Below are 27,389 nucleotides of genomic sequence, written 5' to 3' on the forward strand. Positions count from 1 at the left end.
CCACTCCCTTCCCTCAAGGTAAATAGTTCTACATCAGCCCCTGCAAAAAAAGTTAGAGAATCAGAAATGATTTCTTCCCAACAGACTAACTTGACTAAAGTTCAGGGATAGCCTGAGACCATGAAGGACAGTTACCGGAGAAACTAATGGCCGTCAGCAAATCTGAACAGTCACAATAGCCCTGCAGGGGGAGAGATAACGCCAAACTTTATGTTAAAGTTAGGGCGACCTCGAAGAGATACAGTTTTAGTTGAGTGGATGGAGCCGAGCGTTTGCGGTCTGTTTCTGATGAGTGGCAGCACATTGGCTGCTGGTGACCAGAGGGGATCACTTGGAATTTGCTGATTGTGGGAGAAAATGGCCAAATGCACCATGTGTGTGGATTTAATGGGATCCCTGGAGGGTCCGAGCTTCATGCCTTCCTCATTTATGAGCCTCAAGGTTTGCAGGGAAAGGAAGGGGTAACAGATTTACACTTTCCTATCCCCTGTCATCTGTATGCACCATGCAGCTCCTTCAGACATCTGTCAGCTGACCTATTAGGGAAGTTTTTGCAGTTAATCGGCGCTCATCACGGCCAGCATTATGAGATTAAGGAGGCGTGATGGGGGAATTGATTCCTTGGGCCGTGGCTTCCTAAAATAATGCTGCCCAAATAAGGGCAGATTAATAAGCCGGCCCTTATTTGGGCCTTATTTTGGGCCTATTATAAGGCTGCAGGGTTTGGTCTGTGACTGTGTAGGCTGAGTATCTTTGTTGTACATTTAATTGACATGGGTCGCCTCAAAAATTCAATTGTCTGTGAAACATTTTTTCTTCCTTTTTGCTAAAACATTGGTAAACTAAGCAGCCAATTTTTTAGCATTCACTGCCTTACAAAAGCATTAATATCCATTACATTTTTTCATATTTTGTCACATGCAACCACAAACTCCACCATACTTTAGCGTGATGTCATTATGGTACTGATTAACATCAGCTTAGTCCATTTAGTTTGTTAAATTTGTATCAAAATGAGCTAAAATGCTACTTTAAGTTAAAATGTAAGCATTTGCATGAGTACTATCACTAACGTGATATATTTCCTTTACTGTACTCATTGTTTTTGAGTTGGTTTTTTTTTATTTCTGATTTTACAAAACAATAAGCAACATACATAGACATTCAAGTCATACTTGAAACAGTACTTTGGAGAATAAGCACAAACCAATAAATGGCAAAACAAGAACCAAAAATAAATCAATAAACCTAATTGCTAGGTTTATTGGAAAACCTAGCAATTAGGTTTATTGAATGTCAAAGACTTAACATGGTCCAGAAATGGTGACCAAATTCTTGAGAATGTGATTCCAGAGCCTTTGAGAGTATGCCTAATTTTTTACAGTCTCATAAATGAAAGGGCGTCTTTTATCCAATGAGAGTGTGTGGGTGGGAGAGGATTCGTCCAATGCATCAGTATAATACGTCTAGCCAGTAGTGTGAGGAAGGCCACAAGGTCGGCATGATGGGGTGACGGTACCTGGTTTTTGGGGAGGACCCCAAATAAAGCAATGAGTGGAGAAGGCTGTACTGTGGCCGAGGTGATTACAGAAAGTGAGTCAAAAACAGATTTCCAAAATTGAGATAAGGAGGAACAGGTACAAAACATATGGCTGACAGTGGCTGGACCCAAACCACACTTCACTTGGACCAGTGTACTCTATGGACGACTTTACACTGAATAATTCTGTGTCGGGCATAAATTGAGGAGGTGTGAATGCGTTCTAGAATAGTTTGCCACATTTCATTGTCAATCTCTATGTTAAGCTCATCAGACCAAGTAGTCTGAAGATGGCTAGGCCCAGGAGACAGATTGGACATTAAGAGATTGTATATTTTTGATATTACACCCTATTGGAAAACCTGGGACACGATGACAAATAAAGTCTCTAACTTGTAGAAATCTAAAAAAGTGGACAGCAGGTAAGTTAAAATTTGAAGATAATTGAGCAAATGAGGCAAAAGTACCATCTCAGTATAGATCTTTCACAGAAAAATGGCTTTTCCACATTAAAAGTCTTATCAATGAGCAAAGGTAGAATTAGAGGGTTGTAATTTAGTGGCGATAAAAGAGGTATTCTCTGGATCCCAAAATGTTGCATAATCTGAGCCCATATTCTGAGGTAGTTCTGAATAATTATATTGTTACTGTAAGTAATAGGAGAAGTTGCAGGACGGAGGCATAAAACAGAGTACAAGGAAACAGAGCTACATGAAGCCTCCTCTATTGGTAACCATTTGGGAGTCTGACAGCTCACATTGCACCAGAATAACATTGTACGAATATTAACAGACCAATAATAGCATAAGAAATTTGGCGTGGCAAGCCCTCCCATTTCCTTACTTTTCTGCAGGATACTCTTTCGTATTCTAGGAGGTTTTTTGTTCCATATGAAGTGAAAAACTGAAGCATTGAGTGTCTTAAAAAATGTTTTGGGATAAATACTGGTAAACACTGAAAAAGGTACAAGAATTTTGGCAAAACATTCATCTTGATACAGCTGATCCTGCCTGCTAAAGAAAGTGGCAGCATGGACCAGCACTGTAAGTCCTGAGTCAGCTGGTCAAGTAAGGGAGTAGAATTAGCTTTAAAAAGTTGTGAATAATTCTTAGTTACATGAATTCCTAAGTACTTAAATGCTTGCAGCGAGATCTTGAATGGTAAACTAGTGAGTGGATAGGTTGAAGCTGCATCATTAATTGGAAATAATTCTACTGTACTCATTGTTGTATGCAAACAGCCCGGTATCGGCTATAATTAGCAAAAGTAATAAAGTAAAACCTGTGAACTCTTGTCTTCACATCTCTTCATGCTTGTTGTGTTTAGGTCAATGTTCTCCTGGGGCCCAAGGTCAGAAATCTGACCTTACATCGCTTTCTTCAGTCATCCTGAAAGGTGAGCCGTCAGCGCTCCCTCCGGTTCCGGATTCTTTCCTCTCTTTACATGTTCTGCAGCGATTTTGACCTATCCCTTTAATGCCCGTAATTTTTCAGACAAATACCTTTGATTTATACTCAAACACAATTATCACACAGAATTTTGAATGTGTATTAATATTCCAACATGCTTTTATTTTTTATTGTTAGTGCTGTACCTAACCTCTTCCTAAAAACAACTTTCAAAAATGTGTTGCCAGAGGGGTGATATGATGACACAGGGGTAAAGCTTGACTCACGTATGGAGGCTTTAGTTCTCGTGGCGGTAGTCGCAGGTTCGATTCCTGGCCTGGTGACATCTCTCATTACCCTCTTTCCTGTCAGACTACTTTCAAATAAAGGCCTCTAGAGCAAAAAAAAAAAAGTTTTGCAGGAATCCTGGAGTCCCCTGTCCCCTCTATTTGACTGGAGAGATGAGGAATTGGAGAACCTTGATGTGTTGGGCTTGATCCTTTTTGATCTTTATCGGGGCCACCATTCTCCAGAGAACACTCTGAAAGTCAGTGATTTTCCACCCATGGATCCTAAACTATATGGCAACATCTCAGTAAAAACAGAGTCATGCTGACTGCAATCTGGATCAGGAGTCAAATGTTCTTCACGTTTGTAAATACAAACTGTTTTACTTCAATACTTTGTATATTCAGATTAGTGAGTACCAAAAACTCTGCAGTTGAAGTCTTCAATCTCAAACCCAGTGCGAGCACCAGGAGACGTTTTAAGTACAAGCGTTATAAGTTTTGAGAAAAAAGACATGAAGTCCTGCTTTCAAAATGAAAATTTAAATTTCTTAAAGTCTCCTGTTCAGTATGAGAATCATTCATTCAAACAGTTGACTCAAGGTTTAAGCAGCCATGACAGAAGCAGCCTGTTAGTGTCTCTTTCTGATCCTGACTGTACGTTCAGTGCATACGCCCACAGATAATGCTCTGCACAGAGAAATAATTGTTCAGGAAACAGCTTGTAGGATTATCATGTTGGTCTTCGTGGGCCGAATCTCTAATTACTGGGTTTGGTCGATAAATAAATTAAAATGTCTGTCCATGTCCAAATTAATTCCAGACCCCAAAAGCACATGATCTTCATAGGTCATAACTGAAATTAGCATTGAAGGCAAGTTCTTTATCTAGGTAAATTTAATAACATGACATTTTAGCTGTAATTAATAGCATGGTGACCTTGCATAGCATTTCTCTTACGGAAGCTGATGAAAAACATCTTTATGGATCTCCATCTTCTTATTTAATTTACCTCTTTATATTTTATTCTAAATGTGAAATCAGAGGTTTAAAAAAAGGTATTTGGTATCATTTTTGCCAAGAGCCATTCTCAATAAAAAATGTCTGGATGGGATATTGGAAGGGTGAAAAATGAGCTTCCATTAACAGGTTAATTTAAACATTATAGAGGAGATGGAGTTTATCAAGCTCTTAGGTTACAGAAAAATCCATCCTACGTCCCACTACCAGCTGTTTTCTAATGTTTTCTCTGTAGATCACAAAGCTAGGGCTTTGAACAAGGTTTGAGTAACTGTGGGCAGTTACTCAAACTTTGTTCAATGCGCTGTGTTTTTATAGAGATAAATTACCATTTTGTACCTGCTGTGAAATCTGTATAATGATCAATGGTAGCTGCTCTGCTGAGCCAGTGGAAATACAATAGTTTGTTGGTTCGGGTCAGAATCGAGGTCGTAGCGTTGGGTGTAACATTACACACTTTTTAATCCAATTTGAGGTTTTCTCCAGGCAGCACGGCCAGACGCTGATGTATGGGAACCAATTTAATATGAAGACGTGTTAATTAAAGCCCAGTGGGCCGCTTTACCCATGTGAAGCAGACTGAGTAGAAAAGTGTGTGTCATGGTAAGTTCATCTACCTGCCACCACTTTGACATTCTGCAGTTATATTAAGTGGACCGAGTCAGCATAATTTGACATATGATTAGCAATTTGAGGGAATCCAACAGCTTGTACATAAATAGCAGCTCTATCCAGACTTTCTGCTTTTCCACTCGTGATAATAGGCTGTAGCAAGATTTGAACAAGATATGAAATGAAAATTAGGGAAAATACCTTGAAAGTGTTTCAGTTCCAGGTGAAACTTCTGCTTCATTCACCTGTTTAGAAGCTGCTTTCACACAACAAGAGTCCACTTTGTCTTGACCCTGTCATGTCTGTTTCAGTCCTCCTGTCATTAGGTTTTGAACCGTGTGCTTTTCCATAAACATTTACATCCCATAGGAGAAAATGTCTCTATTCTCTTTTTGTATCAGTTTTTTTCTTTTTTAGAACCTAAAAATATAAATAACATGGTGGATTTTTTAAAATACATTTTTTTCTATTGTTAAATTATCTTTCCAAATTAAATTATCTATAGTTTTATTTAGTTTGACAGAGTGCAAAAATTACTTTTCATTCATAAATATAAAGGTACAATTTTCCCTGGTTGAAGTCTAAAATTCTGGTATTTGAAAATCATTTGGTACCGGACTTTTTAACAGTATTTTAAAATCACAAAATACTGTCTGGGTAGAATTTTAATTCTTTTGTCTCACAAATTCAAACTATCTCTAATCATGCATTTCTAACTATCTATCCTTTACTTTTTAACGCTGTCTGTTCTCACTCTGCAGTCTTTCACCTCCCATATACTTCCTGCTCCAACACTTCAGCAAGTACTCCAGGAAGACTTTGTCCATAAAGCTGTCAGAAACATACAGAATATGAACACTTTCAGCCTGCCAGACTTATTCGCAGATACTTTTGTTTAGTTTAAGTTCAGCCATAGTTTGATTGCAAGTCAGTGTTCTCAGTCAGTATGGATTGAATCCTAAATGTGTTGGCACTTTTAAATATTTTAAAAGCAAACACAGGTGGAAATAAGGTGTATGTTAGACTGTATACTGTTCATAAAAACATATGTTCTCAATACTCCCTCAAAACTTTGTACTATCAGAATTCATAGCCTTAATTAAACATTTTAAACTTTAATCAAAGTGGTAACTCTGTGTGTGAAGCTTCATAGCATTTCAAACATGAACACAAATGTAGATAGAGAATGAAGTCTTGGTATAGATTCTCAATTGGATTTTGGGTTTGGGCCAAAAAGTTTAAATTGTCTCCTCTGACATGTTTTCCTGTGTTTCACATATGCTATTTGAACAGTATGGATTGATGTTGAGCTGAACTGGGGAACATAGAAAGGTTTTGCTAAATTGCTGCTTGTTTGATTATGTGCACTCTTTCCTTTTTCCTGCAACAATATCAGTGCACATACATACAGAGATATGTGCACTGATATTATTGCATGTCAGTGCAATGATATATTTTTGGCAGATTTTTATTTATTTGCATATTACTGGATACCTGTTGCTTGGTGTGTTGCATAATTTTTGCATACTGCACAACGTGTGTGTTGTTCAGATATAGTAGACGTCTATTGAAGGCTCTGACTGAAACCTCACGGCACACCACCGTGTCCATATGTATACTCATCAAGGAAAATACTAAAAGTGTATGTGTTTATCTGTCCATACAGCCATTATTGAAAGGACAGAATGCTTAAGAAGTCTGACAGAACCGACACAATTCAACATTTAACAGCAGGTTACTCACATTTACCTAAATCAAATAAAATATCCGGCCTAAGGAAAATCTCAGACAAATTTTCACAGAAACATTACTTTATGGATATCTCATGAATATTTCATGACATGAGTTCATTGTCAGCTCTGTTTCACCCAGAGACTGTAATTTTGGCAGTCTCCACCTCATATTGTCCTATTATTAGCAATCTGGATGTTAAGTCTTCTGGTGTATCAGGATTCAGCTTTTGACGTTTTATCACAGCATGACAGTTTGAGCTGTGCAGCTCAGAGTCAGAATGGAGTGGCGTTGAAGTGTATTTTTGTTGTTGACCTTTTGCCCTCATAAAGAATGTATGTGCCCACAGGGATCAGTGACAGATATTCCATCTTGTTCCTCAGTGGGTAACCATTTGATTACAAAGGATAAGAGCAAAGACTGTGACCAAACCAGAAAGAAAAAGGATTCATAATAAACCTTTTTTCTTACAACATGTGACAAGCCCGTCGTCTTGTCAGCTCTCATATTCCTCAAAGCTGCTAGATCATCCCAGCCAGCCAGGGAGGGAGGAAGAGTCCCACAGATCCCAGAATACACACCAGTACAAACATCCAGAGGAATATCCTGTCAATGACCATTGCCACATACTTCCAGTCCTCCTTCACCTAGCAGAAAGGACAAAAAGAAAAACAAAAAGATATTTCAAATTTCACACCATACCACTTTTCTGTTTAGCAGTTGAGAGATTTCCTCTTTGATTGATCTGTCTTGAATGGATGATGGTGTTTTTCAGCAAGAGGCTACTTCCTTCTATATGTCACTCAATCTTCGCCATGAAATATTCACAGTCAAATTATAGATGTCCTGCTGTTTTATGACTGGGGTCCTCTGGCTGCAGATTTTAGATGTGCCAAAGGTGCAAAACCCTGGAACTGATCCTCCTTGTGTGGATCAGTTCTCCAGAGGCTTGCTAATGACCTAATTATTCTATTCAGGTGTGGTGCAGCAGAGGCACATCTAAACGTTGCAAGACACCGCCCCTTCAGGACTGGAGTTTGATACCCCTGCTGTAGTTCACTGTAATGTAGTATTTCTGCCTTATCCACTGTCAGGTCTGATTTCCAGTTCTACTGAGTGGGAAGCAGCCTATCACCGCTACATTATCAGTTGTGTTTCCATATAGATGTACACAAACAACACAACATCCAAAATACACAACTTCGCAATTGCTGTGTTTCCATTACATAAGAAACGCAATTAAAATCATGTCAATACGTTTGTTCACACGTTACGTCATTAAAATACACGCCTCCCGCCATCCTCCAACCACTTCCTGTCGTCTTCTTTGTGGTTTGCAACAATGGCAACATCCAATTGCTGATCATGAGACTTGAGTGATGCAAAAAAGTTTTTCCATTGCAGTTTTGCAAAATAAACCAATGTTGATATAGCAAAAAACACGTTTTTTTCAAAATGGACAGTTTCCATTAAGCTGATTTATTTTTGAAATGTCAAATTGCACAATTTTATGGTCAATGGAAATGCAGCTGCTGCATCCTAACCCTAACTACTGTGTGTAGACATACATTCCAATAAAAAGTTGTGTTTTAATTCTTCCATTTCCAATTCTTTACAAATTATATTGCTAAATTTGTACTTTTCTGGACACTTTAAAAATGTTATCCACAGTGCTGTGAAAACGTATAGAGATTGTTGTTTATTTGAATTTTGCAATTTTGAAATATTTTATGAAAAACTAATTTGTATAGACGAAGATAACCATAAAATACAAAAAAAAAACCTTTTAGCATGAAGGTTCCATTTTTAAGGAAAAAAGCTTTTCAAACTAACCCATCTCTGTGTGAAGAAATACTTTAACCTCTAAACCTGAAAACTAAAATTGGCGTCAAGCATTTGTGATAACAGCAACTGGTTTATTTAAATCATTGTGGTGAAGTTTAGACCCACTTTTTTGGAGTTATATTTTAACTCAGCATCACTGTAGATGTTTTAAGTATGAGTTAAAACATCTACAGTGTTTTAACTGTAGATGTCAGTGACAGATATTCCATCTTGTTCCTCATATTGAAGTGACATGGTTCAATACCATGTCACTTCATCTTAATTAGATTAAAGATTAGACTTTAAGTCGAGACTTCAATCTTCAAGTGTGTTTGAGCAGGAATGATGGTTAGACCTTCTCCTTCAGGACGTTTAGAGAGCTACATTTATGGTTCCATCAACAACAGCAGGTCATTAATTATAAAATAAAGCTAACTGGCTTTAATCAGAGACTTCTCTACTTCAGGGTCTGTACTGACTACTGATAACCAGAGTTGGATGGGATCTTGAAACATTATAAGTAGACAATATTTCCCAGGAGAGTCTGTCTCTCTAAGAGCTTTGTAATAGCTGTCATGGGACTTTGTTAGGTAATGTAAGTATATGTTACTCCTTCAGATATGAAGGCGAGAGATTCAAGTTCCACTCCTGTTGTGTCTGTCTGGTACTTTAAAGGGAGTAGTTCTTGAGTCGGCCTCTTCTGTTGATGATGTTAGCTAAAAACTTGTCATTGAAGAAACCTCCGTCACTTTCAAATAATTTATCTGGCAACATATTGAGTACATAGTAGGAAAAGGAAAGAGTGACAAAGAGACAGATAAAATACAGGACAGTGAGAACAATGCTAATTTAGGTAACAGTGAGCTGCTAATGGCTCTAACATTAGCATCTGCTTTGTAGCTAGCTAAATTAAATGTTAATATTTAAGGATTTTGGTCTGTTTTGCACCTGATCATCCTATGTATAACATGTAAAATAACATGTAAAAACATCTAAAAGGCTTTTTAACGCTTGTTATATTGCAAATATGTTAGTATTAGACAAGCATAAAAGTTGTGATATATGTATGTACCAGAACATTGTACACTGATTACAGATTCTTCTGATGTATTGCCTTGTGTCATGAGCTGGATGTTCATTTACAACCCAACTGATAACTCCTCCATGAAACTCAAGCCAAAAAGGTAAACTAAAGGTAAACTTTTAAGCAGCAATGAAGTCTGAATGAAAATTTAATTTTTCTGTAAAATGATCCTTATTTTTGTCATTACTGCTTCCAAATGAAGTTCTTCTTTGGTTTGATTTAGAAAATGAAAGTACTTACCAAAGTATCCAATATCCTAAATCTGGGATCGGTTTTAGTGAGTTTTTATGAGTTGTTCTTTCCTATAATCTAAGTTTTGAGTTTGAATGTCTTCAAAATTAAGACCAAAGTTCAAATAGCTTCATAAATTATGAAGATGTCAACAGTGAGTGTGGGCCAATAAGACTTGGAAGTGCTGAGAAAAAGTAATCTTGGCATGAATTTAGATGTGAGGCTTTCCATTAATATTATAAAGGAGGATGGGAGATAACTATCAAGAACCAATAATTAAAAGTAAACGGAAAAGCAGCTTAATAAATCTGGATGGAGTGCAGGTGTCTATGCATTTATGTTAATACGGTGTTAGCTAATTAAAGTTTTGTAGATGTCATATTAGAAAAGGCCACACTAAAAAACATACGGAAACAGTCTATCCAGGAGCCTGATTCATTTTCCTTGTCGCTCATTGGCTGTAACCCCAAGATTGGAGATGAGGAAGAATGTGGATGTTAGCTTCTGTGATAAAGCTAAAAACAGTTTCCACTGTGTGTTAAGGTTTATTTGTTGCTTGAACTAAATAAATGTTGAGTCATAAGTGTTCTTAGAGGAGGTCTTCAGTATATTCAGGCTATTGTGGTCCCTAACCACTACAGATACCCGCCATATTGAGGCTGACCTACAGAAAATGATTGGGACAAATTATCTGCTGCAGTAAGAAAGGAGAACTTTGGAGGAAAACTAGAAAAGATGCCCTATCCAGAATGTCATTGGTTATGAAATGAAACTGCACTTTAACACTGCCGTTTTCAAGTCTAAACATGACCTTGATTTTATTAACTTTAATAAAGTATCTCCTGATGCCTACACATAAATGAAATGGATCCAGATGAGGAGAAAAGAAATCCTGAATGAGACATGCCTAGTAAAAATGAAATCTCTTCCTTATGCTTTGGTTCAAAGCACAGCACTAGCTTTTTGTAATAGTGCGTTTACACACAGCAGGAAACATGGATTATGGAAATTGCAGAGTTGTATTTCATATGCTGAAGAAATGATTTTGAAGATGTATATAATGGACATTTTTGTAGCATCAGAAAAGAGACACAGACAAGATATTTCAGCAGCAAACAGCGGCTTGTCTTTAAATTCTGTTGAAAATCTCTCAGTTGGTTTACAAGCAGATGGAGGCAGATGTCTTTCACTTTACATTGCAGAGGACATCCTTCTACCTTTCTCAGATCACAGTGTACTCAGACATATCTCATCTCTAATGTGGAAGGCAGTGAGAGTAACCTTTCACTGTAAACTCACATTTAGGATGTTTGAAGGAGAAAGAAACAGAAAGCTTGTCTTTAAAAGAGAACACTTAATGTCCTCAGTCTAATTTATTTACTGGAGTTCATAGTGTCCAACATTTTTCCGCATATTTTGCTTCCAAAAAAGACAGATTTTGGTAATCTTTTGAAGTGCTCACTATAATAAGTTTCTAAAGGGTTCTTAGGGCCTTTCTTGCTTATTGGGTATTGTTGGATCCGTTCCACTTCCTGTGTGGGGAATATGAGCTCTTCCCCTCCAGTAGAAGGTACAAATTCCAAAAACTAAATTGAACTGTTTTAAATACTCTTTTATACTCATCTCCGTAAACATTTTGAATCAAAGTTTTAAACAGATGATAGGTTGCTGGGAGGTTAGCAGTACTTCGGGTTGGGTTGTTTTTAAACTGTGGTGTATGTCATTCAGATTTCTAGCTATGTATATGATGTGCACATTGATTTATTGTGTGTTTGAGCAGCTACTATATATATATATATATATATATATATATATATATATATATATATATATATATACACCCTGGACTACATGTCAAATTTCCTCTAGGGGACAATAAGTCTGTTCTATTCTCTCCCATTTCCAATCCACTGACCATTTTCAATTGAATGTTTATTTTGTTTGTTAAGCCACTTCACTTTGACATATGAGCCTGTAGATATAAAATAAGTGTTAAGTTGACATAAAACAGCATCTTGGACAAAGAGCCAATTTCTAATGGGATCTTTAACCATTTGTTCTATAGCAGCTTGCCACAAGGACAAATTTTGTTCCCATTTCTTCAGCTAAATCTATAGAAAATTTACCAACAAGTGAATTTCTTAAGGGCAATCAGCTGAAAACTTGGCATAGAGCAGATGGCTATCTCAGGCCCTGAGTTGTGGCTTTGCTGGATTTTTTTTCCCTCTGTTTTCTAATGAAAGACTTAAAGATGTTGTTTGTCTGAGGAAGAGAATTTTGTTAGGCCACACACGTTTTTGTTTGCCCTTTGCCTTTCAGCTTTCACAAATTACTTTCCACAAATTACTTTCCACATGCCATGATCAGAACCACATTGAAAAGATTACAAACAAGCCTGGCTCTTTGGGATAAAAGGAAAAATGACCCATGGTTTAACACTTTTTGACAGAACTATTTCTATGTGAAATCTAGTCTGGTCACAGTTTGTTTACTTGATGCATAACTATAAGGTGGGGAACTTATTTTCTCTACCTTAACTATAAGCTAAAGTTACCTGCTCTTTGTGCTTCTAACTGCTTGTTTTATCACCAAGGTTCTTTGAGTTTCCAAAAAAAACGTAAATTCTTACAACTTACTGAAAAGTCTGCATCCTCTGCTTTGAGATGGTCTGCGATGTACTGAACTCCCTCTATGGCTCGTTGCATAGCTGGAGAAATTGCTGGAATAGGAGTATCTTGTTGGGTGCTTGCTTCTTTGGTTGGCAATCTTGTTGGGGATTTGGCCAAGTGCTCTTTAGAGACCATTTCTTTCAGCTGCCTTGGAGACCCCAGTAAGCCATCATCATGCAGACAGCAGTACTGGAAACTCTGTGAGCGGCAGAGATGCTCAGATGTCAGTGGAGCCTGATCGTGCTGGTTGCACATTTGCTCTGCGCTTTGGGAATGGCCGTTGAGGGACAGAGAACTTGGCTGCTCACTGGACAAGTTGTGAAGTGAGCCCAGAGGCAAAGTCGGAGGCAAAGACAACTGAGAGGCGCACATGATCGCAGAGTTGTGTCCACGTAGGGAATGCTTCTCTGTGAGGACCGAGTATTTGGCGGAGGCTGATCTGTGGAAGATATTGGTGCTGAGTGGATGGTTGTTACAGTGGTCTTCTCGGGAGGAAGAAGGTGGAGAAGGTGAGCAAACAAGAATTCTCGGACTGTCAGTTGGGGTTTTTGGGAGCATGTTGTCTGTCTGCGTCATCTGTCTCAGCTCCGTATCCAGACCAATCCAAAAAGCCTGCGAGTTGTTTGCTGTGGAATTCACAGTCGGGCGGTGCATCATCTCAATGAGCTTCTTGCAGTGCTGCTTCGCTGTTCCCGGCGGACGTTTCATGAAGAGGACTCGAGGAACCAAGTCCAAGAAAACTCTACGCACCCAATGAGGCATACCATGAGTTTTGGGTGACCGGTGATGCACATTCAACACAAACACTGTGATTACGATGGAGAGTGTGACAAATACCATAGTGAACAGCAGGTATTCACCAATAAGGGGGATCACCAGTGACGTGGACGGGATAATCTCTGTGATTAGCAAGAGAAACACGGTTAGGGACAGGAGAACCGAAATACATAAGGTGATCTTCTCCCCACACTGGGATGGCAAATAAAAGACCAGAACAGTCAAACAGGAGATGAGCAGACAGGGTATGATCAGGTTGATGGTGTAGAACAAGGGAAGCCTCCGAATGATGAAGTAGTAAGTGATGTCTGCGTAGATCTCTGTACAACACTCGTACTTTTTCGTGTTGTACTTGCCCACTGCATTGACAATGACCCACTCGCCGCTCTCCCAGTAGTCCATCTGGTCCACATCGCTGGCCATGCTGATCAGGTCGATCTTGGCTCGGTCGTAGGTCCAGGAGCCAAACTTCATCTTGCAGCTCTGCTGGTCGAAGGGAAAAAATGTGACGTCTATGCTGCACGACGACTTGTAAATGGCTGGAGGCGTCCACTTTATTTGACCATCATAGAACAGGTGAGCTTTCGTGAGGTGAGTCACTGCAAAGTCGCCGTCTGCACTGAAAAAGAGAGGGGCATAAGGAAAAGATGTTTGCGTCTCTGCTATGATGATAAAAACATTTTGTGTGTTGTGCTGACTGTCTGGAACATTTGGTCAAAGTGCATTTTGGATTGATTGAGGTTTTACCAATTCTCAACCACATCTCTACTGGATTAAAAAAAAAAGTATAATGGAAATAGCGACATTGTTACATCTGAAATTTCATACAATAGGTCCAAATAACGGCAAAATTATTTATTTGTTTTTATTAACTTAAATAGGATTTGATTGTGAATACAAATTTATCAGTGTTGAAGAAACAACACAATACGATATTTGATGATAGTAATTAAATTATTAATGCATATGACAAAATATAATAAAACTACTAAATTAGATATTGGTTTTAAATTTGTGTTGTTTGATAAGTATGCACAAAAAAATCTAATCTAAAAAAAAAAAAATAAGTTATCAGTAAATAATTCATAAATGATGTTTTGATGCCAGTTTTGATGACAGAGCTTTGATCTGGCAGAGCAGCAGCTGATCAACTCTCCTTTCTTTAATTATCTCCTTTTAGTTTATTTGGCTAATGTGGACACTAAAGCTTTCATTTCATGGCAGCTTTGCCATCAAACACCTGAGCACCACACACACCCCATCATCTGAGTCATCTGAAGAATACATCTGTCAAAGGTTGAAAGCAACAGCTCATCCTACATAACAGCATTTTATAGTATGAAAAACAAAAAAAATATGTTGTTGGTCTCCTCCCACCACTTCCTGTTATCTTCTTCTTGGTTTATCCCATAGGTAACATCTGGTTATTGAACATGTGACTCGCACAGGTAAGTGCAGCTAAATTACAGCACTCGTGAAAAAAACAAACACTCAGAGCCAGAGGGAAGTTCTTAACGCTGTCAATTATGCTCATGTATACGCTGCTTAATGTGAAATGACTTACTTTTTCAATAAAACTGTTTATTTGTTGTTATTTGTTGCCATGCTAACTAGCATTAGACTTTAGCTCAAAGACCCGCCTCCTGCTCTGATTGGTTGGTTCTGATTAGCACTGGGAGAAGGCAGAAGATCTTGATATTTTTCACAAATTATCTGTCACAACATATTGACAGTTTTAGCAAATATGTTAATATATTTTGAATTTGGTTGAATAGGTGTTTGGTTTGTCCTGACTGACACATCCCTATTGCTTTATAAAACTAAAATAAGGATTTAAATATTATGAAGAAAATCTTCTAAATGGCTGCACAGTGGCGCAGTTGGTAGAGCTGTTGCCTTGCAGCAAGAAGGTCCTGGGTTCGATTCCCGGCCGGGGATCTTTCTGCGTGGAGTTTGCATGTTCTCCCTGTGCATGCGTGGGTTCTCTCCGGGTTCTCCGGCTTCCTCCCACAGTCCAAAAACATGACTGTCAGGTTAATTGGTTTCTCCAAATTCTCCCTAGGTGTGATTGTGTGTGTGAGTGTGTGAATGGTTGTTTGTCTTGTATGTCTTTGTGTTGCCCTGCGACAGACTGGCGACCTGTCCAGGGTGAACCCCGCCTCTCGCCCGGGACGCAGCTGGAGATAGGCACCAGCAACCCTCCCGACCCCATTAGGGAAGAAGGGTGTAAAGAAAATGGATGGATGGATGGATCTTCTAAATGTTTACCCTTCTGTTTCAATTGAAACTACAGTTATGTGTAAAAAACAATGTGTTTTTGTTCCTGGAGTAGTTTTTTAAAATTAGTTAACCTCCCTGATTTTGAAGCAAATGGACCCGTTTCACCGCAGACACCATATCTGTTGCTGCCATCTTAGACACAGCCAATTACAGTTCATCCCTCACTCCTAACAGTGCATTACTTTCAAAGCTTTTTCATTAAAGTTGACCTGGTTCGTATTCATTTCCACCAAATTACTTCGTGAAATGGGCAAAAGACAAGGAAAGAAATCCACTATGTTTTCCATCTGTTTGGAGTTAAGTCATCAAAATCTGGAAGTGGCTTGATGCATGATTTTGAAAATGGTGACAGAGAAGTGGTTCTAAGTTATCTGCTGAAACTGATCCAAACTTGTTGTAGAGGACAATATCAGGTCTCCAGATGATCTCTGACGGGATGCGTATTGACGTGACGTTTTCGTATTCCTCCGGGTTCCAACGGAGTTTGTAGTCGTTCCATTCCTGGAAAAAAACCTCTGTTATGTTCATGCATTGCAGTTTTATGTCAGCATTTATCTGGTTCTCTCATAATCTCTTACTTGCTTAACCCACACATTTGTAGTCATCATTTGGTTCTTCTCATCCTTTGAATAGAAAGAAAAGTAGTTATTGCAGCTTGAACTTCCTTCATACATAAATACATCAGTAGTTCCAGAGGTTCATTGTGTAACACACAAAGAAAATAAAAATATCAGCTTCCTGCAGAAGCGCCCTGCTACTTTTCTGGCAAGCTGTTTTCCTCCAGCTCTTCCCCAGCAGCCTATAAGACATGGCAGTCAGCGAATACACTCCATAGGAAAAGACAACTTCAGCTGGAGTTGACACTCACAACCAGGCATTTGGAGCAAGGGCTGTCAGCTAACCGAATGTCATAAAAAGAGGAAATTTTTCCCTAAAGCAAGGGAATGTATAAGGTCCTTTAAGCAAACTGTGCGGATATATATAACTGCTTTATGCATATATGAAAAAAAAGCACATTTTGGACACTGTGAATGAAGAAATTTGGCAAGACATAATGTGACTATATATCTGTTTGGATGACAGCTGTGAATATTTACAGCATGTGTTAGCTTTATCTGGCAACTGGATTTAATTTTGTGGAAACTAATAGAATCTCCTTTGTTGTGGTTTAATTTCCGCTGATAAGTGATCTGTCTCAAAACGTGTTTTACTTTCTCGATGACGGTTTGTGCTGGCTGTAATGAGTCTGGATAAATAGAAGGATTGCAACTAAAAAGACACATTAATGCTGCAAAGGAACATAATGGCAAACTATAAGCCCCCCAAGCGCCCCATGCTGTGTGATTTACTATGGAAGCTAATCTATTAATTAGCTATGGAGCTTTCAAATGTGTGTTACCAGTACAATTTAGCCAATATAGAAATATATGCCAATGATAAAAACGTACTGCAGATGCTACAGTATGCAATTGTTTATCAATGTTTATACATGCCAGCAGAGGTGGAAAGAGTAAATAATGTAGGCTACTCAAGTAAAACTACAGTTATTTTTGATAAAAAAAATTTTTAAGAAATTCTGTACTTAGTACCTCATTAAATTTTTACTTTAGTTGCTTTATGATGAGCAAAACAAAGTTCCGCTCATCACAAAAGAAATGAGAACATATTGTTCTCAAACTGTATTTATTTAAATGAGCACATTTATAAATAAAAAAACAACACAAAATATTATGTGTATTTTTAATGGACATTAATTTCCAATATATTATGTCAGCTGCTGTTTGTTACTCCTATTTAATAGTTTAAATAACCGACTACAAACTAAGCCTGATTTTTTGTTTTCAGTTTTAATCAGTACAAATTATCATAACAAGTATCTGATAAAATTGAGTTACATTTGTTGTTAAAATATCAAACTTTATATTGTATGATAAATCTGTTGCCTTTCTCATACTTAGAGTTAAATTGATGTCTTAAGTACAGCAAGATGTTTTCTTTTTCTCAGAAGTGAACTTGAAATAAACTTGATGGGTTTTTGTTATTCCCATCGATGCAAAACCATGAGATCAAATCAAATCAAATAAAATTTTATTTGTATAGCACATTTCAGCAGCAAGGCATTCCAAAGTGCTTTACATCATATCAAACACAGAAACACAATGCAACATAGAATCAACAATCAAAACACGAAAATGAGTCAAGTTCCATCAATAAATTTGTAATTGATTACGTTTCAAATAAAATCCTAAACAGGTGAGTTTTTAATCGAGTTTGCATCCATAAAAGGTTTACCGGTTACACTCCTACTGTGTTATATAGAGCAAAATACCTATTGCTACAATCATGCTCACAATCACACAGTTTAAAACGATGTAAACAGCCTTTTAATGGGCTTCCGGCACCAGGCGCCGTACACCTCTTTCAATTTCGAGCAGGGACTCACGGATTTTTGTGCAATTCTATGGAACGTGTTAGTGTCTAGAATTTGCAGGGTTTCCGTTATGTGACCCTCAGTCACTTGCCATTTCTCATTGCTGTGCAGATCTTATTTCAAAAAAATTTCAAATGTAACAGAGTAACTTTACTCAAAACAAATTCAAGTTAAAGTAAAAGTTTCAGTTTTGTAAACAACTTAAAGGACAAATTAGACAAATTGTAATTACATCAATAAATGTAAATGTAACTTATTACTTTCCACCCTGTATGACAGAAAATATAATTTTTCCACACTGGGAAGTGCTTCTACTTTCTCAATAATCCATATAGGTAGCCCATAGAATAGTTAAATATTAATGTTTTTATTTGTTTTGGTTTGCACTATGAGTCTCTGATACCCAGAATGCCCTGTTCTGTGGGTGAAAGCCCTCATGCTTGGATACTTTAGCTTCAAGGAGGAGCATCATCCATGGAGATTGAAGGGTTTCTCAAACATGCATGAGGGAATCAAAGAATCACTCTAGGTTTGTTTTTGATGCTGGAATAACATTCTAAACTAATGGAAAACTCAGAAAAGTTGATTTTACATAAAACTTCCTCTTTAACTGTTTTGAAAATGTAGAGTCAGAAAGCTGTCCAAAAGAACTGTAACACAGCTGCTTTGTATCACTCACCACATCAATTAGCTGAGCAATAGACAAGCCGAAGTGGACCAGCACCGTGTCTGAAGTGTTTTGCACAGGCCGAGAGAGCTTATTGTAATGGGCAAACAGATTCTGAAGAAGCCTCTCTTCAGCATGGGCACGAGGTCCAACTTGGGAGTACACTGAAGGAAAAGAAGAAGACGTTAAAAATCAATAGAGAAAGCTTTGACTTTCTTATGTGCATGTACAAATTTCCTGCAAGGAGTTTCTGTTTTCATATTCATGCTTGAAATAGACTAATCTCGCATTGATTCACATGCATATTGCTTTTCCTTTACAACACATTCATCCTCTGTGAATTTAGCTGATGCGGCTCTGCTGAAGTACACAAACTGTAATATGGAGGGAGGGTGACCTCTATTATACAGGTGGCCTGTGGTTACATGAGACAGTATCTGGGAGAGGAGACAAAGGGAGGCAGGCAGGAGAAGCAAAAGTGGACAGATGAGTGTTCCAGTCAAAAAGCTCCTCTTCCCCTTCTATTCCATTTTTATTGGCAGTTATTTGATGTTTTTTTTCCGGTCTCTGATATTTCATTATGTTTGCTCAAAATACATTTTTTACTGTCTCATCTTTCCTTATTTGAACTCATTGTGCAAAAATATTAATTCTACCAGAGCTCATGGAGATTTTTCTGTCTCTAACAGTTAGCTTAGTGACCTAAAGGAACAGGAAGGAAAACCTTCAGAAAGTATTCACACCTTTTAATTTTTCCTACATTTTGTTGTATTAAATATGTATCCCACATAAATCAGAGTATTATTTTTCTTGGAGAGCTACATACAGTTCCCTTGCGAAAATAAACCTTTACAATTTTCTAAGTTAAAAACTTGTGAATTCAGTGTTTTTAAACATTCAGGCATGGCAGGTGTTTTTTATTGTTTTGTTTGCAATTTTGTAGTTAATGTAAATGCAACTAGTGTTTCTCTGTTAGCTATTCTTAGGAGCGTGGGACAGAGAAGCAGTTCATATGATATGCTCATCTGTTCCACCAGGTGTTTGCTAACTGCACACAGGTTTGTTTTGGCAACAATATAACAAAATGTTGATTTTACATAATTACACCCTTGCTTCTGTTAAAGAAAAATAAACTTTGATCCATTTTAAACAAAACAGGAGGTGGAATTTTTTTTACTTGAAACAGTTAGGGGGTGTGAATACTTTTAGGATGTAGTTTAGCAGGTGTGTTTGAATGTCATGAATGAAGATGTTTGTATTAATCGTGTTTCCAGACTGGTGATACAGGTGTTGCCATCACTGTGCCTCGCTCACATCTGCTGCCCACTCAGTCAAAACTGATGGACTGTCCTTAGGCTGGCTGAAGACTGTCTTCCACCATTTTGAAAGGATTTGGATCAATACCTTATTAAACTGATAAGTCTTTTTACCCACGCCCCTCCACCACAACCCAACCCTTCAACCCAACGATTACTGTTTGAACCTGAGTCTGTTTGACAAGTCCAGACACCTGATAACCTTGAAATGTTTGTACATGTTCTGATGGAAAACTGATGTTTATTTATTTATTTTTTCTTACGCATGCCAGGTCAAAGACATGTGGGCTGATGTATTTATTAAAGAAGTGATGTCCCAGATGACTCCAAAGCTAATGGAATTGAATGGGAGCGCTCCTGCCCTGACAGTGTATGTGGGACTGATCAAGATTTGTTTGCTGTGACATTCTGTAAATCTGTGCTCTTCCTGATCACTGTGGCACCAGCAGAAAACAGGACATAACACTTCTAAGCTGGACAAATGCATATGTATGTATATATATATATATATATATATATATATATATATATATATATATATATATATATATATATATATATGTATGTATATATATATAATATTGCTCCAGCAATAGTGGTTTGACCTAATTTATTTAAAAACCCAAATTGTAAAAAACACATTTTGTGTTCTTAAGGTTGTGCTTTTGTCAGAGATTATGAATCATATTGGGAGTTCAGCCTTCAGCGCCCTGAATTCTTACTCTCTTAATGAATCGCTGGACTGTAAAAAGATGACTTGGATTAGAAGAAGATTGAAAGAAGGATTGAATTTTATTTTTCAGAAAGACAAGTCCCTCTGCTGTCTTGTTGATACATATTAATATTCTTTCTACAGTTAACTAGGGACAATATTACATAGACAACATTGGTATTCACTGGGGTAACCCACAAGTACATAAAAACCTTGAATACTTGAAAACCTCTCTAAAAACGCTTTTAATAGTCTATTTTATTGGTTCAAACACCAAATATACCTTAATAGACATTACTACACAGTGGAAACCATTTTAGGGCTAACATCTACAGTTACCTTTACTTCCACTCTTAGCGCTACATTTAATCAGCACAAAGAAAACAAATGCTGGTCCTGGATTGGCTGCTTTCAAACGCCAGCATCAAGTAACGCTATGTTCAGGTGTTTCAGTTTCCCACGTTACATTTTCTCTTGAATATTTTGATTAGAACTACAAAAAAAATTACAAAAATATGGGTTTTTGAAGAATTAATGGGAGTGAGATTCAGAGGAAAAATCATCACACAGATGAATCCATGAATACTGAATCGTTTAATAGGGAGCGGTCCGCAGAATATTTACGAAAGGTTGACCGGTCCGCTATACTAAAAAGGTTGGGGACCACTGGTCTAAATTAAATAAGTATATTTTGTTAGTAATAAGAGTATGATCCCAAGCACTATGAGATAGTGATAAAATAACAAAGTGATGCAATACGATTCAATGCTAAAACACAGTGAAATGATTTAACACAATGCGATGTATGTTATGATCATTGAGTGTTTTTATTTTGGTTTTCTATTTTTTATATTTGGATCACTTCTGAATTCATTTAAAAGGTCCTGTGTTTTAGTTCATCCTCTGTCAGTGTTAGTGTATTTCCCTCTTGGTTTGTAGTTTCCTGTCTGCCTGTCTCAGTATCGTATAGTACTATAGTAATTAGTATCAGTGTCTCTTCTCCGAGCTGTTCCACATTTCTCTGATTAGCTCACCTGGATCCAGGTAAAAGTCCACTATTTCCTCATTATGTAAGCTAAAAAACATGACAATATAATTCTGATATAATTCTGGTACAGTGTGATATAAAGCTATCTACTGTAGTTATTTAAAGCAATGCAATACAATACAGTATTTAATATGATATAATATAAAATAAATGTTTGTTATTACTTGACATACAATCTGGTTCAGTGTGATACACGATATGATACAAAGTGATATGTGATACAATACTGCATGATGTAACTCCCTGACACAATACGATATATGATTTGATACCATATATGTTATATGACTGTATATAATTTGACGCAATAAAGCAATTTTACATGATATAGCACAAAAATAATGTAATGACATATATAATAATCCAATACAGTGATTTATATACATACAGAACAATATGATAGTACGTAATGTGATGTAATCTGAAGTATGATCTAATATAATGTGATAAAATGCATAACTATGCATTAATATGATACAATTTGATACTTTGTGATGTGGCAATGAAATATGATACAACGAGATATGATGTCATGCAATATGATATGGTGTAGTGTGATTATTATATGTAAGAAAACAGGATGTGATAACTGGGATGCAATAAAATACATAACGGCATATTTTGTACTATGTGATATCAAAATAAAACAACAAAACAGAGAGCCATACTATTATATGTTACGTGATGCCATACAAAGATTAATTGTTAAGCTCCTTTCTCTCTGCCTCTCTTTTTGTTTGTTTGTTTTTCTGTCCAGTTAATATTTTTGGACAGTAATCTACATTACCAGAGGAAATCAGGAATGATACAGCTGAGGAAATTAAATAGCTTACCTCTTGGAGTTGCAGCAATGAAAACCAAGCACAGACAGGTCTGTAGTTCCATTGTGGCTCCAGCAGTTTCCAGCTGTGTCCCTGAACTTTCCTCTTAACTTCTTCTGGATTTCAGACCTGGTGGTCGCTCATCCTGGAGGCTTAAACAGCTTAAAACTCTGTCAGCTCTCCTCAGAGCAGCTTCAACAGCCAGAGAGACAGAGAGAAATCATAATCATGTCAGTGTGTGAGTGTCCAGTTATCCTCTGTCCATCGCTGCAGCTGCTTGTTGTTTATATATATATATATATATATATATATATATATATATATATATATATATATATATATATATATATATATATTTACAGCTGATCAAATGACCAGAGTCATGGAAAGTAGCCTCTCTGAAGCTAACTCTGAAAAGTCTCTCCTCATTCTTCTGGAGTCCTTCATCCAAGAGTAGCTCATCCTTCTCCTCCCTTTCTACATCATTCCCTCCCTCACTTCTCATCTCTCCGCCTCCTCACTTTGTCCCCCTCCCCCTGTCGCTCTCTCTCTCTCAGAGAAAAACACACCTTCTCGATCCATCCCTTGCCTTCTCTTTCCCTTCTCTTTTTTTGCCTCTCCTTTGCTTTTTTTCTATCCAGTGGCTGTGAAGGTGAGAAAAACCAAACTGAGATCCCTAATGAAGATATACAGCATACATGAGTGCTGTGCAGTGTTTTCTGTGAGGACTGTTACAGTATGTGTGCAGCTTGCTACCTGTCAAGGTCCAGTGTGGTAAAGAGAAAAAAAAAAGTGAAAGTGAGTCATAGCACATCTGTGCTATTCAGGTTCTTCTCTATTTTGATTCCCAGAAGTAAATCTCCTCCCAGTCCTCCTCCACCTTAACCCCAACCTGACCCTCACCTGCTGCCAGTTTTACTACCATGCTGGTCTCAATGGGGGTGTATTATGTAAAATCAACTTTTGAGTTTTACATCATATTATAATCTTATTCCTCATCATAGCAAGACAAACAAACAAAAAATATCCCATGGCAACCTGGTTGTTAAAGGGCAGTATTATGTGTTTTCCAGGCGTGAACCATTTATAGCATAATTGCGTAAATATATTACCTTCATTTGTTCTAAATATGAGGATCCAAGGAACTGATAGTGGGAGTTGTTGGGGAGGAGAACTCTGTGGAGCAGAGGCAGAAGCCTCTACTTTTCTGAGCTGAAAACTGCTCAGATGAGGAGCTTTATTCTCAAAGGCAGCACGAGGTCCTACCAGGCATTTTACACGACTAAATGGTTGCCATGGACATTAAAGGATTTCTCAAAGGTGCATAAAAGAATCAAAGCAACACTCTGATGAGGGAATAACATTATAACACAATCAAAAGCTTATAAAAGTTAATTTTACATAATATTGTTCCTTTAAAGGGTTAACAGAGGAAATATGTTGTGTTTCCTGTCACTTTAAGAGCAGAAGCTTCTTAAAGCGACAGAGGCCAAATTTCAAGGCACTAAATGAATCCAATTTCTTTTTAAGTCATATTTGATGTTTGTAGCATTTTTATAATAACTGAAGGTAACATAGTTACATGATTGAGCTTTAAAATGTCACTGTGTGGCTGGAAAACACAAAACACTGCCCCTTTAAAAAACTGATTTGTCTTTCTTTTTGCACGTCAGCAGAGTTTAGCACCAAGGTTGGCCATCTCTTTGCTGTAGAACATGTTTACTTTTATTGCATTTTTCTTTCTAATGTTCCCTCAGGTATAGGAGCAGGACATGTTTTGATGTTGCAAAGGAAACAGGAAACCTTGACTCCTCAGTCGTGAAGATGGCTTTTTGAGCAATTGCGTTTCCAACTACATGATTAAGAGAAACAAAGGAGTTCTGGGAGGAGAGTTTTCTTGCTGTTGTAGGTTTTTTTTTGTCTGATCCGTTCAATGCACTGCGTGCCCACGGAGTGAAGTGCACTCCACAGTGCAGTGCACACATTGATTACTTAATTAAAGTCTTATTTTCTCTGGCGATAACTGACTAAACAAAATAGAGGCTTTTTTTGTGCAGATATGTTTTCTTCATCTGAGATGATTGCTGTTTATTCAGCTGAGAGTCTTGCAGGAATTTGTAAGTAGGACAGCAGAGGGGCTAGATGAGGAAATCTCACTCTAGCTGTAAGGCCAGGGTGCACAAATAGGCCGACCAGCCTGTTGGTTGACACGTTAGTTTATCTTCCACCCACATGTCGGCACACACATACAAACGCTCAGATGAGAAGATCCATCTGTGCTACAATTCTAAAAATGAGGATGTCACCGACAGCGGGTCACTTTGTTCAGCAGCTGCCTTAATAATTCAACCTGAACTGATATCAGAAAAACCTTTACTGATCCCACACTTTTTCAAAAAAATTTTCATACTCTGCATGTGTTAAAAAAAATCTCTGGGAAGTAGTTGGCAGCTTGCATCATTTGGATTTACTGCTGGAATGAAATAAAGCTCTGAGGTTTCAATAAAAAACAAACAAAAAAAAAACATACTTCTTAGAACAAATCTACAAAATTTAAAATTGCATCCTCCTGTGTCTTCCTGGCAGCAGCCAGTCACTGCATGTTGGCATTTTGGATCATTTCACTTGGCTACATTTATTGCAAGACCTTCAATCTCCCCAAATCCAAACCACTGTTTGTTTGTTTTTTTCAGAAACTGTACAGAGCAGATTAACAAAGAAGATTAAACTCTTCTGAACTTTACATCATGTTATAATAGTATTACCTCATCAGAAACAGACTTGCAGTGCTGCCTTGATTCTTTCATGTTCAATCACCATGGCAACATTCAGCTGCACAAAAAGCAATTTGATCTTTCAAAAATAAATGAAAAATGTTGATTTAAAAAATAAAAAGTTTTTTTTATACGTTTTGAATGAAGTGAGTTATATTTGCTTTGTTGTTTTTAGGCAGCATCAATCTTTGTTTATTTACCAAAACTGCAATGGAAACATTTTCACATCACAGGAGTCACATGATCAACAACCGGATGTTGCTGTGGATGCAAAACATGAAGAAAAAGACTATGGGAAGTAGTTGGCAGAACATGGTGCAGTATATTTTCACTAAGTTATTCATGTGTGATTTTAACAGTTTCCTATTTAATGGAAACACCACAATTGCAGAATTGTGTTTTGTTTTATATTAGTTGAACATTGATAAAGTTTTTGAGTTAATGCAGTTAGTGATATGAATTTTTCTGGGTCAGCACCTGCAGACATTCACCACCAGCTCCGTGGTCCTATAGCAGAGTGGATCACAAAAAAATGACGGAAAATGACAGTTTTCTCAACTGCATGTTAAAAATTGTAAATATGTTCCACACAGGAGTGAACTCTGATCTTTAGATCAGAGTTCTATGCTCTATGAGTTTCACCAAACATTCAAAAAAGGATCAGCTAAATCAAGCAGAAAGTGGATTAACTTTAAGAATTCAGAAATGAGTAAATCTTCATTGGTGCTGAAGCAGCTTCTGCAATATATAATATGAGATTAAGTAAAGCTTTCCAAAAAATCAATAACCATATATATCATGATAGACGTGACAAATATCAATAGAAAATACGTCTGATAGAATATTCAATAATTTTACTGATCCACAACTGCACGGCATTCTGGGGGATGTGTGCAGAGAAAAGGTTTAGCTGCTATATTGGTGGCATTAACCAACTCACTCAGGCATTGGTTGCCAAGCAACAAGAAGCAACAGTTTAAAACTGTTTAAAATTGTGCCTCATAACCACTTCAAAATAAAAGATAGCAATGTGGAGTGAAAAATGGATAAAACAGGAGAGATTATGTCATAGTTTAGGAGTATTTCAGATATTTAAAACAAAAAACACATCAGTAATTATCAATGTCTACTGATATGATATGCTTATATCGTCAGCCATATCACCCAGCCCTAAGTTTACATGTTTATATCCAAAACAACACATTTTTGTTTGTTAATGAAATGCGATGAGTCCAGCTGGAGTTCACACATTGAAGTTTGTGATTGACAAAAATTAAAGGAATGTGAATATCTTTTACATTAAGCTCAAACTTCTTTAAATCATATGGAGAAAAAAGAAGATTAAATATTTTAAATCTAAAATGAGATTCAGTTGAATACTATGCATTGCAATAATCTCAGTAGCAGGTGAAAACAGACATAATCATCCAGTCAGGAGTCACTGGGGGATTGAATCATATGTGAGGAAAGCAGCGTTTCTGAAGTGTGTGAAGTACCTGGTGTATTGATCGGATCAGAGTGATTCAGCTGCAGCCACTCTGGAGAGGAGAACTCTCTGAAACAGCCCCGGGTTCTGGGTTCACCCGTCCAGCTCTCACTCTGCAACCTCAAGTTTTACAATGATTCACACACACACACACACCTGGATCCATCCAATGCATATGTAAACACAGTACCCACCGGGTTGCCAAGATCAGCTGTCAGTCACAGCAGCTGAAAACATGAGTCACGCTCCACTGTTTCTGTGCTGTTTGCCTAGAATAAAAGGACTTTACTGTCTGCCTTAAAGGGATACCAACTGAAGTTTTAAATATTAACCACACAGTTCTTATATTTTTTTCTGCCATGTTTACTTGAAGACCAGAGTTGTTTTTTACACAACGTTTCCCAGCAGTGTGGATGCTGCAGCCACTAGAGGTAGCTCAGGTTGGAAGTGGACCATGAGGCTGCAGGGCTGAGGAGAGCTGGCTAGTGCACCATTCAGGGGCAAAGGCCATCTGCTCACCAGGTAAACATGCTTTGGATCCAATGTCCAACAGTCAAGATTTTTCTGAAAAAAAACAGCCATTTTTAAAACAGGGAGTATTTCAACAACTAGAAATGAATACTCTGTTGAAGTTAAAGTTAATGTTAATTTAATTCTGTATTACATCTTCATTCTCTGTTTCCTAAAGTTC

At 37.5% G+C, this 27,389-nt stretch overlaps 1 protein-coding gene across 3 annotated transcripts; it reads right to left on the reverse strand.

The window, feature by feature from the left end:
- chrna4b (cholinergic receptor, nicotinic, alpha 4b) lies at positions 1 to 26,796 on the reverse strand. 3 transcript variants are annotated; one of them, XR_006371845.1, is made up of 7 exons: positions 22,451 to 22,702; positions 18,554 to 18,705; positions 16,022 to 16,066; positions 15,835 to 15,944; positions 12,354 to 13,782; positions 7,050 to 7,225; positions 1 to 40 (listed from the first exon to the last, which is right to left on the reverse strand). XR_006371845.1 is itself a non-coding variant. In XM_044128549.1 (7 exons), exons 2-7 carry the CDS (start codon positions 22,500 to 22,502, stop codon positions 7,100 to 7,102), a joined length of 1,914 nt encoding a protein of 637 aa, XP_043984484.1. In that variant the 5' UTR covers positions 22,503 to 22,630; positions 26,709 to 26,796; the 3' UTR covers positions 4,017 to 7,099. The 3 variants fall into 3 exon arrangements, 2 of the variants coding, with proteins under 2 accessions (XP_043984484.1, XP_043984496.1); XM_044128549.1 differs by lacking the exon at positions 1 to 40 and adding an exon at positions 26,709 to 26,796 and having other exon boundaries at positions 4,017 to 7,225; positions 22,451 to 22,630; XM_044128561.1 differs by lacking the exons at positions 1 to 40; positions 18,554 to 18,705 and having other exon boundaries at positions 4,017 to 7,225.
- Between the last annotated feature and the right edge of the window lie 593 nt (positions 26,797 to 27,389).

Source organism: Gambusia affinis, linkage group LG01, assembly GCF_019740435.1.
Source record: "Gambusia affinis linkage group LG01, SWU_Gaff_1.0, whole genome shotgun sequence".
Taxonomy (NCBI): domain Eukaryota; kingdom Metazoa; phylum Chordata; class Actinopteri; order Cyprinodontiformes; family Poeciliidae; genus Gambusia; species Gambusia affinis.

Bases quoted from the DNA above. Each gene is read 5' to 3' on its own strand.
- chrna4b (XM_044128549.1), bottom strand. From the start codon at position 22,502: ATGGAACTACAGACCTGTCTGTGCTTGGTTTTCATTGCTGCAACTCCA. The intron at 18,706-22,450 runs GTAAGCTATTTA...CTTTTCCTTCAG, and splicing joins CATTGCTGCAACTCCAAGAG to TGTACTCCCAAGTTGGACCT. The intron at 15,945-16,021 runs GTAAGAGATTAT...GTTTTTTTCCAG, and splicing joins CAAATGTGTGGGTTAAGCAA to GAATGGAACGACTACAAACT.